Source organism: Chiloscyllium plagiosum, chromosome 42, assembly GCF_004010195.1.
Source record: "Chiloscyllium plagiosum isolate BGI_BamShark_2017 chromosome 42, ASM401019v2, whole genome shotgun sequence".
NCBI classification, from domain to species: domain Eukaryota; kingdom Metazoa; phylum Chordata; class Chondrichthyes; order Orectolobiformes; family Hemiscylliidae; genus Chiloscyllium; species Chiloscyllium plagiosum.
This window is the reverse complement of record NC_057751.1, coordinates 1-20,384: the sequence shown is the minus strand read 5'-3', so window position 1 is coordinate 20,384 and position 20,384 is coordinate 1. Positions and strand designations below refer to the sequence as shown.

Here is a 20,384-nt window from a genome sequence, read left to right as displayed (position 1 = left end):
CGCCCACACCACCCCCCTCACCTCCATCCAAGGCCCTAAAGGAGCCTTCCACATTCATCAAAGTTTTACCTGCACATCCACCAATGTCATTTATTGTATCCGTTGCTCCCGATGCGGGGAGACTGGACGCCTTCCCGCAGAGCGCTTTAGGGAACATCTTTGGGACACCCGCACCAATCAATCACACCACCCTGTGGCCCAACATTTCAACTCTCTCTCTCCCCCCCCGCCTCTGCCGAGGACATGCAGGTCCTGGGCCTCCTCCACCGCCATTCTCTCACCACCCAACGCCTGGAGGAAGAACGCCTCATCTTCCGCCTTGGAACACTTCAACCCCAGGGCATCAATGTGGACTTCACCATTTTCCTCATTTCCCCTCCCTCCACCTTACCCCAGTTCCAACCCTCAAGCTCAGCACTGTCCTCATGACCGGTCCTACCTGCCAATCTTCCTTCCCACTTTTCCGCTTCACCGTTCTCTCTGACCTATCACCTTCATCCCCACCCCCATTTACCTATTGTACTCTTTGCTACCTTCTCCCCAGCTCCCCACCCCCACCCCTCCATTTACCTCTCCACCCTGGAGGCTCCCTGCCTTCTGTCCTGATGAAGGGCTTTTTCCCGAAACGTCAATTTTCCTGCTCCTCAGATGCTGCCTGACTGGCTGTGCTTTTCCACCACCACTCTAATGTAAACTCATTGACAAGTCTGATTTTGCTTGACTAATTAAGCTACATGTGCTTTTTCTTTTAAAATCATCTTAGCTTCCCAGAATGCAAACTAAATTCATAACATTACCAGATCTTGAGCTCCAGGGAACAATCAGACCACAAAGAGTTAACCTTTCCACCAGCTTCCTGACTGTCTGTCTATCTATGTCCCTTGAACCCTTCGGTCAGCGAATGTTATTTAAAGAAGACTGTTCTCTCTCACTCACACACAAACACCTTCCAACTTCCTTACTATGTCAGTTTCAGCCTTTGTGTTTTCCTAGCCTGTAAGGGTAATGAGACATTCACATTCCAGAACAGTTAAGATGAGGGAGCTGAGCTTCATAAATTGAAACCTGCTGTGTGGTATACATGAAAATGTATCAGGATTGTTGTATTATGTGCATATTCCACTCAGCTTATTAAATTACAAGTTATTTTCCTATTGAGTATGCGTTTTGTTAACAGTCTTCAATATAAAGCAGAAATTTAATTATCTGACATCCATCTGTGAAATATGCATGCCTCCAGCCCCCAACGTGAGAAGGAAGTACTGCCACACATTCCATAAGTGAACAAATGTTATCACCTTATTTACACTGACACTGAGAGCAGATGTCCCCAATTCGTATGAACAAATGACCCACACCCACCCGCCCACCATGGTCAAGCACTTTCCCGCATATCCTGTAGGAAATGTGTCACATGTAAGGCTATAAGCTTTCTCATACAGTGCATGTTCAATGCATGAATAAAGCCACATTGGCCAATTGGATCCATGATATCTATCAAAAAGCCAGAATGAATGAATAGAAAGTGATTAAAGCAGCTCATGGAATGCTATCCTTCATTATGAGGGCAACCAAAGTAGGGATGTTATGCTTCAATTATACAAAGCATTGGTGAGACCGTGTGCTATTTTGATTAGAACAAAGGATGTAACTGTGTTGAAAGCTGTTCTCAGGTTTAGTCGATTGACACCTGGAATGAATGGATTTTTTAGGAGGATGCAATGTTCTTCAAAAAGTGGTGGAGTTCGAGTCATTGAATATTTTTAAGGTGGAGGTGGATAGTTTTTTTTTGGGTGGGGAATCCAAGATAGAAGTGAATGTGGAATTTGGAATACGCAGATTTGATCTTATTAATGGTGGAGTAGATTTGAAGGGCTGAGGGGCCTACTTCTAATTCATATGTTTGATATAAACATACATATGTTTGTGTTGATGCTGTGTAGGCAAGGGCTTGCAGCCAGATTAATGTAGATTACACGAGTGCAGCACCATCTGTTGTTTTAATTGAGAGTCCAACATGCGTATTTTCTAGCAATTGACCTTTCCATGAAAACTTGTAGATTGTAAACAAATCGCACTATTAACCTGCACTGTTGTTGGAGGCTAACTTTGTTAGGTCTTTTTGTTTTACTACCCCTCAAAACAAAGGCTTACTGTATAACTTGTTAAACATTGTGCTTTCTAACCAGACAGTAAATGTTTATTTGGGATTTATCTGGGCTTCCCTCTGCCTCATCTTCACTATCCTTTCGTTCTGTACTATACACACTGCGCTTTTTATTCTCCGAATGGTGATAACGCTTCAGCATATTAATGCGATGCAGCCAATTCCTACCACCCCCGAAGATCTGGGGTGTTTGTTTGCTAATTTACTTCAGTAATCTTTTTGACTATCCTGTATGTACTACTGAAGCACATTTTCATGGTTCACCTTGGAAAGGAAGGATTAATAACATCTCTTGAGTCATTTGTAATGTTTGGGTTTTCACAGAGCGTCTACCGAATGTTTGATGGTTGTTTGTGATGTTCTCAGACATCCTTGAGCCATTTTTAGGCTCCGATGAGCCGCTCCTGGAATGTGATGGTCCATCTCCTTCAAACCTAAAATTTTTCTTTGTTTAATTTGAGAAGTCCCCTCACTTCGTAGCCACAAACTAATTGAAAATGGTGAGAACCAAATGGACTCATTTGGTGAATCCCATGTGGCAAAGAAAAGAAATTCCAGTGTTTTGTCCCATCTTGAGAATGTTCATCACAGTATACCCAGATTACCGTTTTGAGGGATTCATGGCACCATGATGATCTGCTGAAGACTCTTATATTTAGTCCATTAGTACCTTCCTGATGTTTTATTGTTGACATGAAATTGAAACCTTGATCTGACTGGACCTTCATCAGTAATCCACATTGAAGAACTGGGTTAACTTTTTTTACCACTATTTAGCAGTAATTGTAGCTGAAGTGAATGGCCTCGGGCAATCGAGTCATCTTATTTTGTAACACAACAGTAGTGTCTCTGCCTCTGTTCAGAAAGTCTGGATTCAAGTCCTCTTGCCCAGACATGTCAAAAGGTGTCTGAATAGGTTGGTTAAAAACATCTACATTGATGACGTGCTTTTATCTGTGATGGAATTCTTACTTGCTCAGCCAATTCGCTTCCTGATTTACATCACTGCTCATTCAATATCGAAGGTTGTACTGTTCCCTCAATAATGTTTGTTTTCCAAGCCCCTACTTTTAACTTTAAACTTCCAAGAAAATGATATCCACCTTATGTCTCTTGCTGCAAGCCCACACTTGTATGTTTCAACTGAGGCCAGAGGAGTGCCCCATTGCTTTTGTCCCACTACTCCAAAGGTCTCATATAAAATCAAATACTTTTAAAATACTGATCAAAATCAGGTTTTAAACACGACCTTTCAACCAGGTTTCTTAATAAACATCATTGTTGAGTTTATTATCAACACTGAACATATTCAATGAAGATGCAGAATTTGGTTAAGATACGCAGTCAGTAATGTAGAAATATAAATGCTTAACCTTTAAAACATCCCCAAAACATGTGTGCACATGTTAACTCAAGGAAAAGATCAATTGGCTTTCTGAAAAGATAAATATTTTTGCCATAGGTTAATCTTGAAAGCAAAAGGACAAAATGTGATTTGATGGACTTTTGTCCTCTGATGTTCTGGCACGTGTGATGAAGTCGTGAATCATGCATGGTTCTCACTGAAAGCTTGCAGATTCAGGAAGTACAAACGTAGCATGATCCTTCAATCACTCTTTCAAAATAACTCAACAGTGGCTTTCTTTTGCAGGTATGGGAGCGATCACAACAGTGGCAGACTTGTCCCCATTAGTAATATATCCAAGTGTTATGTAGTAGCAGACCTGCCCCTCCCAATACAGAGGACTTGTGTAATACAGTGGCTGGCCTATTTCCAGTAATACTTTACTCCAGTATTTTACAATGTTTAGGGAACAATGAAACCTCAGGGAGTTGAGAGGATACCAAATGAAGTACAGGGATGAAGTAATCGCTGACTTTAAGAGAAAAGCCAACTCACACTCCTCTTTCTTTCACAGATTTTCATTGGCAAGCTACTATCATGGGGCCAGTAAGTATCCTGTCTTTGTACAAACTGCCTTTCACTGTCTGTGCCAATGTCTTTGCTGACTTGCCTTCTCTGATGTTTTATTGTAGAGTGACAGCCCTTACCAAGGTGGTGTTTTCTTTCTGAATATCCATTTCCCATCAGATTATCCTTTCAAACCACCTAAGGTAAGAGCCACAGCTTGGTTTTCTGATTATTGTTGCTTTTGCCATTGCGTTTGGTACCAAAAAACTTCATGCATTTTTCTCCTGAACTGTTCGACTAGGTTTCGTTTACAACGAAGATCTACCATCCAAACATTAACAGTAATGGCAGCATTTGCCTTGATATTCTCCGATCACAATGGTCTCCAGCTTTAACACTGTCAAAAGGTGAGGCAACCAGTCGTCTTGTCCCAGGTGAGGCAGAAGCATTTGGACAGATTCATAGCTTGGTGATTGTTCTTATCTTACTGACTAGAAAGGTCTCTTGAGCAGCATTAAAGAGAGTCAGCACAGAATTTTAAAAGGAAGATTGTGCCCAACTAAGCTGATAAAGTAGCAGAACAGTTCAGTGAAGCCAATGCGATAGATGTTTGCTGTGTCGATTTTTGAAGAAAATATAGAGTCATAGCACATAGAACCAGAACCTTTTGTCCAACCAATCCAAGCTTACACAATCCCAAACCATACTAAACTCGTCCCACCTCCCTACAAACCTTTCGTGTTCATGTACTTATCCAAATGTATTTTAAACGTTGTATTTGCACAAACATCCACCACTTCCTCAGGAAGTTCATTCCACACATGAACCATCCTCTGCTTTAAAAACAAATTGCCTCTCATATCTTTTTTATTTCTCTCCCCTCTCACCTTTAACACAAACCTTGCATACCCGGGAACATCCTGGTAAATATCTTTTGAACCCCTGTGCAGCTTAAGACTGAGTGAAATGAACTGGACACAATATTCCAGAAGAGGCCTTACCAATTTCCCGTACAAGCTTAACATAGCTTCCCAACTCATATACTGAACAGTGCTAACTACTGATCTACCATGCTGCACCACTATTTGTGCAAATACAGGCCTTGCATTGGGATATGCCTGTTCTCAATAAACTGCTGGTGCCATTCTCTCTCTCCCAACATGTATGGGTTGGTGGGGTGAGAGAGATGAAAATTGCAATCTCTTGGTGCAGCTCATGGTACTATCATTTTATCATCTGCTCTCAGAGGAAACATGGGGAGTGTTAAAACTGACCTTGGCCCATTGACTTTTGTCGGGAGTCTCAGGCACTGAGATTAAGCTTGAAGTAATGGACCATCCGGCTACAGAATGTAATGTGTTGTTCACTGACTTATCATGTGTCTCCCTCTTTCCTTCAGTTCTTCTGTCCATCTGTTCGCTGTTGTGTGACCCAAACCCTGATGATCCTTTGGTACCGGAGATTGCACACACCTACAAATCTGACAGGGAGAAGTAAGTGTTCTGGACAGTACTTCATCTGAAAAGAAACAATTTTCCTGTTTGCTGAAAACTTAGGAGCTGAGTATTGAATTGGGCTGTGTGCATTGTTGCTCACATTGGGAGTCTGATATGAAAGATATAAATGTGATTTCACATTAGCCTACTCCATGGTTTAATGTTCATCTTGTGGCTAGGACCCCTTCATCATCATCTGTCTCTGTGAACCTTGTCATATTCTTTCAGTATTTAATGTATTTCTGTCACATAATCCTTTCCTGCAATGTGTGCACAACAGAAGCCACAGGTTTTTAATTAGAACATGCAGCAGTTGTACATTGACTCCAATCAAGGTCTTCAAGAGGGATCTGAGTTGAATGGTAGTGGATGAGAGGCCATCTCATATCTTCATTAATATGAGGGTAATTCCCAACATAATGAAATTGATGGGAGCATAGCCAGGATCTAGTATAGTGTTAGGTAGTTGATGTGGCCAAGATCTTGTTGAGTTAGAGTCATAGAGATGTACAGCACAGATATCCTAAATTAATCTAGTCCCATTTGCCAGCATTTGGGCCATATCCCTCTAAACCTGTCTTATTCATAATGTTTTAACAGTTGTAATTGTACCAGCCTCCACCACTTCCTCTGGCAGCTTATTCCATACACGCACCACACTCTGTGTGAAAACGTTGCTCCTTAGGTCCCTTTTAAATCTTTCCCCTCTTGCCTTAAACCTATGTCCTCCAGTTTTGGCTTCCACTATCCTAGAGAAAACTCCATATTTACCCTGTGCATGACCAGTCATGTTTTTATGAAAATCCATAAGGTCACCTCTCTTGTGAGAGTATCTGTTTCCAGCACTCCCTTAGGCAGCGCATTCAATGCTTCTACCGCCTTCTAGTGAAAAATAATTCCTCAGGTCTCCTCTACAACACACACTCCTCACCTTACACTTATGCGCTCTGGTTTTAGACACATCCGCCATAGAGAAAAGATTCTCAGGATCTACCTTATCTAATTTCGTATATTTCAATCAGTTCCCTCCTCCGCTCTAGGGAAAAAACAATCCAGACTATTTAGTCCCTCTTCATAACACAGACTTTCCACCTCAAGCAATATTCTAATGAATTTCTTCTGCACCTTCTTCAGTGAAATCACTGATGTGACCAGAACACACACACTATTGCATATGTGGCAGAACCAAAGCTCTAGAAAATTGCAACAAGACTGTCCTGCTCCTACATTCTTTGCCTCAGCCAATGAAGGCAAGGATCCTATATACCTAGCTGTGCGAATACTTTCAGGGACCTGTGAACTAGCAAAGAACAAAGAAAATTTACAGCCTAGGAACAGGCTCTTTGGCCCTCAAGACTGAGCCGATCCAAATCTACTGTCTCAACCTGTTGCCCAATTCCTAAGCATCTGTATCTCTCTGCTCCCCACCTATTCATGCATCTGTCCTGACGCATCTTACATGAATCTACCGTGCCTGCCTCTACTCCCTCTGGTGGCAATGGGTTCCAGGCACCTACCACAGCTGTGTGTATCCCCCTTGAACCTTTCACCTCTCACCTTGAAAGTGTGACCTCTTGTTATTGAATCCCTCACCCTGGGAAAAAGCTTACCTCTATCTACCCTGTCTCTATACCCTTCATTATTTTGTAGACCTCAATCAGGTCTCCCCTCAATCTCCTTTTTTCTAATGAAAATATTCCTCACCTACTCAACCTCTCTTCATAGTCAGCACCTTCCATACCTGGCAACATCCTTGTAAACCTTCTCTGCACCCTCTCCAAAGTGTCCACATCCTTTTGGTAATGTGGCGACCAGAACTGTACACAGTATTCTAAATGCGGCTGAACCAATGTCTTGTACAATTTTGACATGACCTGCCAGCTCTTATACTCAATACCCTGTCCAATGAAGCCAAGCATACCATATGCCTTCCTGACCACTATCCACCTGTTCAGCTACCTTCAGGGTACAATGGACCTGAACTCCCAGATCTTTCTGCTCATCAGCTTTTCCAAAATTTCTTCCGTTTACTGTATAATTTGCTCTAGAATTAGATTTCCTAAAATGCATCACCTGACATTTGCCTGAATTGAACTCCACCTGCCACTTCTCCGCCCAACTCTCCAGTCTATCTATATTCTCCTGCATTCTTTGACAGTCCCCTATGCTTTCTGCTACTCCACCAATTTTTGTGTCATCTGCAAACTTGCTGATCATATCAACAGTGCCCTATTCCAGATCATTTATGTATATCACAGCAAGGTCCATCTGTTCCTAAGTATTCCCTATGGACATAGGCTTTCCTTATGAGACCTTCCAAAATGCATCACCTCACTTATTGGGATTAAATTCCAGTTCTGTTGCTCTGCGCAGTTTACCAGCTCATCTGTATCAGACTGTAATCTGAGACCATCTTCCTCACTATCAACAATACTACCAATTTTCGTGAAATCGTATTATTAGTTCTTTGACAAAAACATCCAAGTCATTAATACCCATAACGAACAACAAGGGTTCCAGCTCTGATCCCTGTGGTGCGCCACTGGTCACAGGCTTCGAATTACAAAATCAACACTCCATCATTATCCTTTACCTCCAATTTGCTGACTAGTTTTGCATGCAGTTTGCCAACTTGCCTTGGATCCATGGATGTTGTGTAACAAGATCTTGTAACAACCTTGTGTCAGGAGTGACATGAACCAGGTTATAGTCCAACGGATTTATTTGAAATCACAAGCTTTTGGAGTGTAGCCCCTTCCAACACTGGCACCTCCACATCATGTTACCTTTGGACCAAACTTCCATTTGGGACCTTGTCAAAGGCCTTATTGAAGTCCATGTAAATCCACTGCCTTACCCTCATTTAGTCAACTTTTCAAGCTCTTCAATTAAGTTAGTCAGACAGGATCTTTGTCCAACAAATCCATGCTGACTGTCCCTGATCAATCTCTGCTTTTGAGTGTTGATTAATCATGTCTCTTAGAATTTTTTTCCAGTAATTTCCCTACCACTGTTTTCAGACTAACTAATCTGTAATTGTTGGGGCTATCCTTGCTGCCCTGCATGAACAAAGGAATCACATTAGCTATTCTCCAGTCAGCTGGCACTTATCCTGTAGCCAACAAAATACTAAATTTCTACCAGGGTCCCAGTAATCTCCTATCTTGCCTCCCATGATATATCTCGTCCTTTTGCATCTTTATGCCTACTGAAACATCTAATACATCCTCCTCACTAATGCTACAGAATCTCACCATCCCACATGAAATCTGCAGCTACAATGTCTTTTTCCTTTGTAAACAGAGATGAGAAATATTCACTTCAGAGCTCACCTGCATCCTGTAACCGTCAATACCCCTTTTGTTCTCTAGTAGTCCCCACATTTTCCTTGGTAAGCCTCTTGCCCTTAATATATTTATAAAAAGCCTTGGGATTTTCCTTAATCCTATCTGTTAAAGATTTTTTGTGGGCCCTCTTTGCCCTTCTATTCTTCTTTTACAGGAACCCGACACCCTCATTCTCTCTCTGTCACGTACTATGCTCCTGAAGGGCCTCCCCTGTTTTTAATCTGCTGAACCTAACGGATTCTTTCTTCCTTCCTTTATCAACTCTCAATATCCCATGCCGTCCACGGTTCCCTGGACTTTCTTCCCTTGCCACTCATCCTTAGAGGAACACATTGGTCCTAAATTCTCACTCCTACTTTTAAAAGATTTTCACTTTCCAAATGTAGATTTTCTTGCACGGAACTTCTCCCAGTCTGTTTGCCAGATCCTGTCTAATGATATTGAAATTGGCCTTCCCCCAATTTAGTTATTTAACTTCTGCATTGTTCTTATCCCTTTCCATAATGGCCTTAAGGATTGAGTCGAGCAATGTCCATCTGTAGCAGGATTATCTATGTAGTGGCATAAGCAACAAAGAAGCGCTTCGCAGGAGGCTCCCAAGCACTGATGATGTCGCCTAGCCAGGGGACGAAACGTTTGCAACAAAAACTTCCAGCTCGGCGAACAGAACCACAGCAATAAGCAACAATCCTGGATGCACTTTAATAATTCAACCCTGTCTAATTCTTTCACACTGAAGTGAACCCAGTTCGTGTTAGCACATTGAAATCCCTTATAACACTAACCCTGTTTCTCGCAGTCTCTCTGTGATTTGCATACATATCTACTCCTCTGACCTCTTACTGTTGGGAAGTTTGTATATAATCCCAGCAAAGTGATCACTCCTTTTTTGTTTCTTGGTCTACCCAGATGGCCTCATTGGAACAGCTCTCTAAGACATCTTCCCTCTTTACTGCAATGATGGTCTCCTTTATAAGTAATACAATGTCCCCACCTCTCTTACATCCCCCACTGTTGTGCTTTAAACTGCTATACCCTGACATGTTAAGCTGCCAGCCATGTCCTTCCTTCAGCCATGCCTCAGTGATTGCAACAATATCTTATTCCCATGAGCTGATCAGCGCTCTGAAATTTATCTGCCTTGCTAGTCAGACTCCTTCCACTAAAATAGATACAATTTAGCTCTCTGATCTTCCCATGTGTCTTTACATCCATGCCCTCTTCACCTGTCTGACTGTCCAAGTATTTGTTTTATATCAAACTGAACCTTGCACCTGACTTTACATCTACTCTCGTGCTCCATCCCTTTACCAAATTACTTTTAAATCTAGTAATCTAGTTCTGGTGCATGAGGTAGTTTGCAGGTTCAGCGGAAAGGCTAATGAAATGATATCCTTTATTATGAAGAAAGGAGTTTACATGAGGCATTGGTGAGGCAAATACTGAGAGACATTTTGACCATTTTATTTAGGCAATGATTAGATGTGTTGGAGACAGTTGAGGGGAGATTTACAAATTGATAGCTGGAATGAGCAAGTTGTCTAATAAGGATAGCTTGGACAAATTGGACTTTTGCCTGCTGGAACAAACAGAAACAGAACTGTCCTTAAGAAAGGTCCCTGGATTCAAAATGTTAACTCCATTTATCTTTGAATGCTGTCAGACCAGTTTCTCCAGCCATTTCAGTTTTTGATTGTTTTGGATCCACAGCTCTTTGTTTTCTATTCATGTTTGTTTCCACTGGGGTTGAGAAGAATGAGGGGTGATGACTGAAATGTATAAGATCTTGGATGGTCTGGACAAGGTGCACATGGAAAGAATGTTTCTGCTTGTGGGTGAACCTAAAACTCAGACACAGTGTTTTAGGATGAGGAGTCACTCTTTTGGGACTGAGGATGAGAAGATATTTTTCTGATATTTCCAACTTTGAAACTCTCTGTCTCAGAAGTCAATATTCTTAAGGCAGAGTTGGATAGAATCTTCTTGGGTCAAGGAATGACACGTTATTGGGGATAGGTGGGAGTTTGAGCAACAACACCCACCATAATCTTATTGAATAATGGAGTAGGTCAAATGGTCTCCGACTATGTTTTATGCTATGTATGAGTTGGGACAAGTGTTTGTGTTAAATCTATGTTGAGAGTATCACATTGCGGTTGTAAGTTGGATGGATAAACACAGACAGAGAAACTTAATATTCACTCTCTCTCTTTCTTTGTTTAGGTACAACAAACTGGCCAGAGATTGGACAAACAAATATGCAATGTAACCTTGACAGACAAGAAATAGTAACTCCTTTACATAATCTGGAATGCAAAAATAAAAGCTGGCTGCAGTTTTATGGAATCCCACGTGCCATTCACAATGAATTTTATACTTGGTGATTGGTGAGGAGCTCTCTGTCTGAACGCTGATGTGCTCTAGCCTTGGCTCGAGCAGTTGGCCTGCCATATATGGATGTGTATTTTGAAATATACATATATATTTCCTTTTATATCACTAGTTTCTGTGACCACAGTCCAGTTGTTCGCTGGTCCCCCAGCATTTTACCAGTCACAGACAGAAGTTAGGGAGGAGCAACTCCCTAACGGTTTATTTTTTGGAAATGTGAAGCTTGTTTTCCTGCTCTATTTATGCTGTCTGCACTGCATCCTGTTGAGTGCGTGTTTTTTTAATATATAGATTATATAAGTGTGTCTGTATATACATATAGAAATCACAGAGCCTCTTAAGCACGGTTTTAGTGAATTGTGCAATTTGTACCCGCGTCAACACAGTTGCTCCACACCTGCTGAACTTTGCCAGGACCAAATGCTCCTTTGCAGATATTAACTGGTGTGTGGCTGCTGTTTACTTATGATGCAATTTGCTTTGTATCCCCACCCTTCGACTCTTTGGACGCTGCTCCCTTGTCCTAAGGTTTAGGGGGCTCTGCTGGTGCGGATGCCCTGACTGGCACTCTGGTGGTTTGTTTGTTGCCTTGTTCCATGCACTCCTGTTCACCTTTGAGTGCGTGCCATGGGATGGTGATTGCACTGCGTCCTCCATGAAGTCCTTGTGGAACGAGCTGGGAACGTGCCAGAAATGGAATCTTCCTTAGCTCTCATCTTCTGCCTCAGTGATCAGAGAATTATTAGGGAACCACAGTATGCATTGAGTTAACTCCACCCTGCTTCCAAACCATTGTTACACCAGATACTCTGCACCCTTGCAGTAATATACCCAGCTAGCACTGCAAACCTTTTTTGTTTTCTCGCTTCTGCCTGGACTGAGTGTCCTTAGTATATTCAAAACAGAGCCCTTGCAATCAATTGACATTGTGGCATTTGATTCCATTACCTGGGTTAGACTGTAATCTAGATCTGTGATTATAGATTAATGAATGCTGGCAGGCTGATCGACAAAAGGTGCCATTGATTTTGCAACAGTAGTCGGGGTACAATCAAAGGCTCAGTTTTTCATTGAACTAATCCCAGGAATACTGAGGTTGATCACAACTATTGTTCATCCAGCTGAGTCTTGGCTTAACTCAACAGACAAGAAAGCAAAGATAAAAAGAAAACTCCCCCTGTACCGGGATGTTCCTGGTCTGTGTGTTTCAGTGTCCCACTGTTCATTCAATGAACTCTGGGGGCCACTGTGAAACTTGCACACACTTTTATAAACCTGCCTCCAGGAGGATGTCTGCAATTTCTCCCTTTCAGTTAAACTAACTTTTGAGGTTCAGATTTCGGGCCAAGCAAGAGATCAGTGGCAAATCCAGCCATGCTTGATTCGGCAATAATTTGAATTGAGGACTTTAAATTGTCCCACTGTGTTTCAAAACAACAGCGATGCTCCTGGTATCTCTGGCCATGAGCCCTGAAGAAGGATAACCCAGGCTGGGTAGATGCTTGTGACTGAGCTGGCTGGTGTCCAGCTCTGGGTAGTCAGTAATCCTACTTAAGCCCTATCTGGAAGGGCATCTACTTGTTTAAATAAAGAGACAGGATGCAGAGAGTCCCTTTCCACATGCACAGAAAAGGTAGCAGGTTCATATATGAATGGCACTGAATGGAATCTGTGCCTACTGCACTTTACCCAGTGCACGGTGGCGTCGCTCGATCCGATGCAGGATTCGAGAACGTTTGTACGCTCCTTTATGAACTATATTCTTTGAAAATGAGTGAAAAACCAGAATTGAGAATTGGAAAGATCAAATGTTTATGATTTTTAAGTTTAAGAAGAATGATGGGGTTTAACTCAGCTTTCACTGAAAGATCTAGCCTCTTTTGTTGGTACCATGTAGTGTTTTTGTCTTTTTTAATGGTTTGTTTGAATATGCAAAGTCCTTTCCTATGCTATGTGAATAAATTGGTGGCTGGTTTCTGCTGTAACTTTGTCGCTATTTGTCTTTGTCAAAGAGAAACATTGCCCAGCTGGGCTAGGAACGTAGATCAGGGCTCATCTATGTCCTGACTCTGTCCATAAACTGTACTCAATCCAATTCTCTCCACTTCAATCCAACTCATTCGGAAACTATTCAAATTGCTTTAGAATCTATTTTCTAAATGGGGAAAGGCTTCAGAAATCTGAAGCAAAAAGGGACTTGGGAGTCCTCGTTCAGGAATCTCTTAAGGTTAACATGTAGTTTCAGTTGGTCATGAGGGAGGCAAATGCAATGTTATCATTGATATCTACAGGGCAAGAATAAAAGACTGGGAATATAATGTTGTATAAAATTCTGGTCAAATTGCATTGTGATGAAGGGCTTTTGCCCGAAACGTTGATTTTTCTGCTCCTTGGATGCTGCTTGACCTGCTGTGCTTTTCCAGCACCACTCTAATCTAGACTCTAGCCTCCGACCTACTCTTGTTGCCGTGGTATTTATGTGGTGAGTCCAGCTGATAACTCAAGAATGATTTCTGCAGCATTTAGCTCCATTTTTGCAGCAGCGGTGATAGCAAGGACCGGGGGCTGCTGGGAAGTTAAGTTAATCCTTTAATAACTTACCTCATGAATACTCGGAGCACAAGCTGAGCAGGAGGGGACACGGGACGACTGAGTAAGTGAAGTAATATGTTTGGGCCGTTGCTTTGGCCAAAACACTACTTAAGTCGTGTCTCCCACGCATCCTCCATCTCTAACCCAAAAAAAGGTTCTGTGCGTTGATTTGGTAAAGCAATTAGTTTTTTTCAATAAGGTCAGGCAGCATCCAAGGAGCAGGAGAATCCTGAAGAAGGGCTTATGCTCGAAACGTCGATTCTCCTGCTCCTTGGATGCTGCCTGACCTGCTGCGCTTTTCCAGCAACACATTTTTCAGCTCTGATCTCCAGCATCTGCAGTCCTCACTTTCTCCTAGTTTTTTTTCAATAGTCTCGTTAGGAATTCCGAACAATGGGAATGGATGTTAGGGCAGTTGCATGCTCCTTCTATGGGGAGGATGTGGGGACAACTGTCCCCATCGACTTCAACTGCAGAAAGTGCACCAACTCCAGTTCATCGGAAACAGCGTTAGGGAAATGGAGCTGGAACTGGATGAATGTCAGATCATTCAGGAGATGGAGGGGATAATAGAGTGGAGTTAGAGGGAGGTAGTCTCGCATCGGGTACGGGAAAAAGGTAGATGGGTAACAGTCAGGGAACGGAAAGGGAATATGCAGACGCTGCAGGGATTCCCTGTGGCTGTTCCCTCAATAATAAGTATACCTACCAGGGGAAAGCTATAGTGGCCAGGTCTGTGGCTCTGAGCCTGGCTCTGTGGCTCAGAAGAGAAAGGGGGAAGAGTAGAAAAGTGCTAGTGATAGGAGACTTAGTAGTTCGAGGAACAGACAGGAGATTCTGTGGTCGTGAACGGGACCCCCGGAAGATATGTTGCCTCCAAGGTGCTAGGATCCAGGATGTCTCTGATCGAGAATACAAGATTCTGAAGGGGGAGGGGGTAGCAGCCAAAATTCGTGGTGCACATTGGTTTCAATGACATAGTCATGAAAAGGGATTAGGTTGGAAATTAAAAAGCAGGACAAGCAGACTAGTAATCTCAGGATTGCTACCTGTGCCACGTGCTAGTGAGGCAAGGAACAGGAAGCGAGTGCAGCTAAACACATGGCTACAGGACTGGTGCAGGAGGGAGGGCTTCAGATACGTAGATCATTGGGGTACCATTTGGGGCAGATGGGACCTGTACATGAAGGGGCACTGATGTCCTGGGCGGGGGAATTGCTGGAGCAATTTGGGAGGGTTTGAATTAGTTGGGCAGGGTGATGGGAACCAGAGCTACAGATCAGAGGAGAGGGTAGTTGTTGAAAGGGCAGAAATAGAATGCAGAGAGACTGTCAGGAAGGATACACTGTTGATAGGGCAAAAGGGATAGAAGTGTGTCTGTTTCCATCGGGATCTGCTATTGGGCCTCTGCTCTTTGCAGATTTTATAAATGACTTGGATGAAGAAGTGGAAGGATGTGTTAGTAAGTTTGCGATGGCACAACGGTTGGAGGTGTTGTAGATCGTACTCAGGGCTGTTGCAGGTGACAAGACATCAGGAGAAAGTGAGTACTGCAGTTGTTGGAGATCCGAGTTGAAGAGTGTGGTGCTGGAAAAGCACAGCCGGTCAGGCAGTATCTGAGGAGCAGGAGAGTCGACGTTTCAAGTATAACCTCTTCATCAGGAAAGGGCAGAAATAGCTGTCATGAGGGGTCATAATTTTAAGGTGATTGGAGGAACGTATGGGAAGATGTCAGAGGTAGGTTATTTCCTGATTAAGAGTTGATGCTCAAAATGTTGATACCCCATCTTCAGGTATGCCTGGTGCTGCTTCTGCCATGCCCTCTTGCACTCCACTGAATCAGGGTTGATCCCCTAATTTGATGGTAACTTGAGTGGGAATATGCCAGGCCTTGAGGTTACAGATTGTGCTGGAGTACAATTCTGCTGCTGTTGATGGCCCACAACGCCTCATGGATGCCCAGTCTTGAGATGCGAGATCTTTCAAAGTCTGTTCTCATTTAGCATGGTGATAGTGTCACACAACACGATTGAGGTTATTTTCAATGTGAAGGCAGGACTTTGGCTCCACAAGGACTGTGGTGTTCGCTCTTACCGATGCTGTCATGGACAGCTGCATCTGCAGGTGGCAGATTAGTAAGGATATGATAAGTTTTTTTTCCCTCTTATGCCGTCTTGGTGCACCGAAATTGGCTGCTGCGTCTCCTACATTTCCTCAGTGATCACTTGATTGGTTGTCAAATCTTTTGGATCATCCTGTGGTCATGAAAAGAGCTATGGAAATGAATATTATTCCCTTTCAAAGTTTGTGCGATGATTTGTAGCTCGGGTGCTTGTTGTTGTAGTTCTGTTCGGCGAGCTGGGAATTTGTTTTCCAGACGTTTCGTCCCCTGTCTAGGTGACACCCTCAGTGCTTGGGAGCCTCCTGTGAAGCACTTCTGTGATGTTTCCTCCGGCATTTATAGTGATTTGTACCTGTCGCTTCCGGTTGTCAGTTCCAGCTGTCCGCTGCAGTGGCTGGTATATTGGGTCCAGGTCGATGTGCTTATTGATTGAATCTGTGGATGAGTGCCATGCCTCTAGGAATTCCCTGGCTGTTCTCTGTTTGGCTTGTCCTATAATAGTAGTGTTGTCCCAGCCGAATTCATGTTGCTTGTCATCTGAGTGTGTGGCTACTAAGGATAGCTGGTCATGTCGTTTCGTGGCTGGTTGATGTTCATGGATGTGGACCGTTAGCTGTGTTCCTATCTGTCCTATGTAGTGTTTTGTGCAGTCCTTGCATGGGAATTTGAACACTACATTGGTTTTGCTCATACTGGGTATCAGGTCCTTCATCCTGGTGAGTTGTTTTCTGAGCGTGGCTGTTGGTTTGTGTGCTGTTATGAGTCCTAGTGGTCGCAGTAGTCTGGCTGTCAGTTCAGAAATGTTCAGAAATTATAGGACAAGCCAAACAGAGAACAGCCAGGGAATTCCTCGATGCATGGCACTCATCCACAAATTCAATCAATAAGCACATCGACCTGGACCCAATATACCGACCACTGCTGCAGCTGTGATGGCCGAGTGGTTAAGGCGATGGATTTGAAATCCAACGGGGTTTCCCCACGCAGGTTCCACTCCTGCTCACAGCGTTGTACCCGTTAAAAGCCATTAATTTCTTCGTGGAGGGGGTAGTGAGGGCCGACTGCCTGCCCCTTTTCTGCGGTTACATTAGAGCCCGAGTGTCCTTGGAGAAGGAGCACACGGTGTCTACCAACACCCTGGAGTTGTTCAGGGAGAGGTGGGCGCCGCAGGGAGTGGAGTGCATTATTTCCCCCTCCAACTCTATTTTGATTTAATCCCTGCCCTCCCCTTCACTGTTTGATCACACAGCATTGCCCTTTGATGTGAAGGACACTGCTTGTCACTGGCCGCTTGGGTGTTTTCCTTTCTTCCTGGTGGTGGAAATTGAATAAAGATTCGTGCACCTCGTGTCTTTCACTGTGTCTCACACCTGCACACACACACCATGGGTGCTGGGGAAAAAATAAGCACTACTGTGGTTAGGCGGTAGTGTGGGGGTTAAATTTAAAAAAAGGTATAACCAGGTGATCTCTCTCCAATTCTATTTGTTTAAAAAAAAGGAGAGAGAAAAAAAATAAACCTCTCACTGTGTCTCCCATCTGCACACACACAAATGGGTGCTGGGGAAAAAATAAGCACTACCGCAGTTAGGCGGTAGTGTGGGGTTTAGAAAAAAAAATACCGGCCGCTGTAGCGGACAGCTGGAACTGACAACCGGAAGCGGCAGGTACAAATCATTATAAATGGTGGAGGAAACATCACAGAAGCGCTTCACAGGAGGCTCCCAAGCACTGAGGGTGTCAACTAGACGGGACGAAACGTCTGCAACACAAATTCCCAGCTCGGCGAACACAACCACGTTATTCCCCTTATTCGGTTATATTTATTTCAAATCTGATGTTTTAAACCAAATATATCGGGTAACCAGGTGTAATACAGAACTCTTGACTGCAAAGAAATGGCCATGCTAAATTGTCCATAGCATTCGGTGCATTAGTCAGAGAGAAATGGATGTGGGTGGGTTACTCTTTGGAGGATCAGTGTGCACTTGTTGGGCCAAATGGCCCATTTCTACACTGTAGGAAATCTAATCTTAAAAAAAATCAGAGGAAAGTATTTTTATTCACAATGGTATGAAGATGTGGGTGTACTGTACCTTTAAGGAAGTCAAAAGCGAGCAGAACTACCTGACAGCACCAAGTGTTCTGAACAATATACAATGTAATTTTTTGGTCCAGCAGCTAGTATAGCTGGTTGCCTGGAGACAAAAATCAAATTCAAATTAATCTAACCAGTTTAAATTATGCCTCAAAAAAATACCAAACTCCAATCAAGTTTGACAATATTAAAAGCCAATGACACAATCTGATGCTTTGGGGGTATAAGACCAGGAAAAATTGAACAGTTGAGGGAGAACTGCCAAGCCAATGACATCTGTCGACTGCCTGGAGAATAGCTCTCTTAAAGGTATCTTTATTGTTCAGTGACCTGTGAAACTGAAATTCCTAAATAGAAGAAAATTCAGAGGAAGATATAAAGAGAAGATTTGACAGCTGGCTGATTTTGAAATTTGAACTTCTGGTAAATCTTAATGGGGGGTGGGGTTTATCAGATTAGTATTGTAGAAGAAGGTAAAAGAGCAAGGAGTTGTAAAAGGGTTCAGAAAAGATTTACAAGGATATTGCCAGGGCTGGATGATTTGAGGAGAAAGTGAGGTCTGCAGATGCTGGAGAAGGGCCTGTGCCCGAAACGTCGAATCTCCTGTTCCCTGGATGCTGCCTGACCTGCTGTGCTGTTCCAGCAATAAAGTTTCAAACTGGATGATTTGAGCTACAGGGAGAGGCTGAACAGGTTGGGGCTGTTTTCCCTGGAGCGATGGAGGCTGAGGGGTGACCTTTATAGAGGTTTACAAAATTATGAGGGGCATGGATAGGGTAAATAGACAAAGTCTTTTCCCTGAGGTCGGGAGTCCAGAACTAGAGGGCATAGGTTTAGGGTGAGAGGGGAAAGATATAAAAGAGACCTAAGGGGCAACTTTTTCATGCAGAGGGTGGTATGTGTATGGAATGAGCTGCCAGAGGATGTGGAGGTTGGTACAATTGCAACATTTAAGAGGCATTTGGATGGGTATATGAATAGGAGGGGTTTGGAGAGATATGGGCCTGGTGCTGGCATGTGGGACTATATTGGGTTGGGATATCTGGTCGGTATGGACAGGTTGGACCGAAAGGTCTGTTTCCATGTTGTACATCTCTATGATTCTATAAATAGTTGTCAGTTAATTATTCTCTAATACTTTAAGAAATAAAGTTGTTCATTTTTACTTTAAGTCGTGACCTTTCGGATAATTCTTGGCCTCTTGAATTTTCACACAATTACTGCACAGGATAAATCTTGTGTTGCTGGTTTAAGTTTGGGGGGGGGGGGGGGGGAGGTGGATTTACCCATGTAGTAAGAATAATAATACATAATAAGAGGCATGGCTCTGATGATTCTAACTGGAGCAACAAAAGGGAACATTGAAACAAGGTTTTCACTAAGAGTTATGAGAAGAGGTAATGTGTCACCATCAAATAACATTTAAAGCAGAGCTGTCCTGGCCTAGTTCTTAATGTGCTACCATCATTTGTTTGTTCTATTGGCCTTTGACTGAATTGGCTTGTGCTTCTTTTCAATGACACCAGCTTTCGCATCCAAGTCGTAATTGCCCCAGGAAGCAATCAAAGACAAAAGAACTGCAGATGCCGGTGGATAGGCAGGAGGGTGGAAGAGCACAGCAGTTCAGGCAGCATCCAAGGAGCTTCGAAATCGACGTTTCGGGCAAAAGCCCTTCATCAGGAAAGTATCTAATAAAAGTATCTACAGGCTACTGCAAGAGGTAGGGTATGGGTCAAACAGCCCCCTTCTGTGCTTTACCCTTTGTATAGTCATAACTGATTGTGCCCGTAAACAAAGCCATTCTGAATGTTTTGAGTTAATCATCGAACTAGCCAATTGATTTCTTTCCTGGGTATTGCTGTCCAGAATAAAGACACTTCCAGCCGAAACAAAATTCAAATCAGGAAACGCAAGGTGAATTGATATGGCCGGGCAATGGGTGGCGCTGTCGATAGAGGCCCAAAAACCGGCGCTATCTGGGTCGACCGCAGGCGCCGCTGTATTTGGAGGCCATACAGTGGGTGGCGCTGTCGATAGAGGCCCAAAAACCGGCGCTATCTGGGTCGGCCGCAGGCGCCGCTGTATTTGGAGGCCATACAGTGGGTGGCGCTGTCGATGGAGGTAGGGCAATAGGCCGTGAGCCGCGGGCTCGAGTTGCTGCGATTTTGGCAGCGGGCGACACAGAGGCGGGCTGTTGGTCCTGGAGCCGGCTGAGGATCCAGGAGCAGCCCCGGACCTTCGGTTGCAGTCGCCGCCTCC

The 20,384-nt window shown here is 43.4% G+C and overlaps 1 protein-coding gene and 1 non-coding gene across 4 annotated transcripts in view; both read left to right on the top strand.

The window, feature by feature from the left end:
• LOC122542995 (ubiquitin-conjugating enzyme E2 D4-like) overlaps positions 1-13,298 on the top strand; it is a 40,194-nt gene extending 26,896 nt beyond the window's left edge. For all 3 annotated transcript variants that reach the window (XM_043681141.1, XM_043681140.1, XM_043681142.1), the window contains exons 3-7: positions 4,087-4,118; positions 4,205-4,282; positions 4,381-4,486; positions 5,479-5,572; positions 11,146-13,298. In XM_043681141.1, the coding sequence (XP_043537076.1) occupies positions 4,087-4,118; positions 4,205-4,282; positions 4,381-4,486; positions 5,479-5,572; positions 11,146-11,191 (356 nt within the window). In that variant the 3' untranslated portion in view covers positions 11,192-13,298. The remainder of the gene's footprint in view (positions 1-4,086; positions 4,119-4,204; positions 4,283-4,380; positions 4,487-5,478; positions 5,573-11,145) is intronic.
• Positions 13,299-16,953: 3,655 nt separating this feature from the next.
• trnas-uga lies at positions 16,954-17,035 on the top strand. The gene has a single exon. It is a non-coding gene; the product is annotated as a tRNA-Ser (tRNA).
• The last annotated feature ends 3,349 nt before the right edge of the window (positions 17,036-20,384 follow it).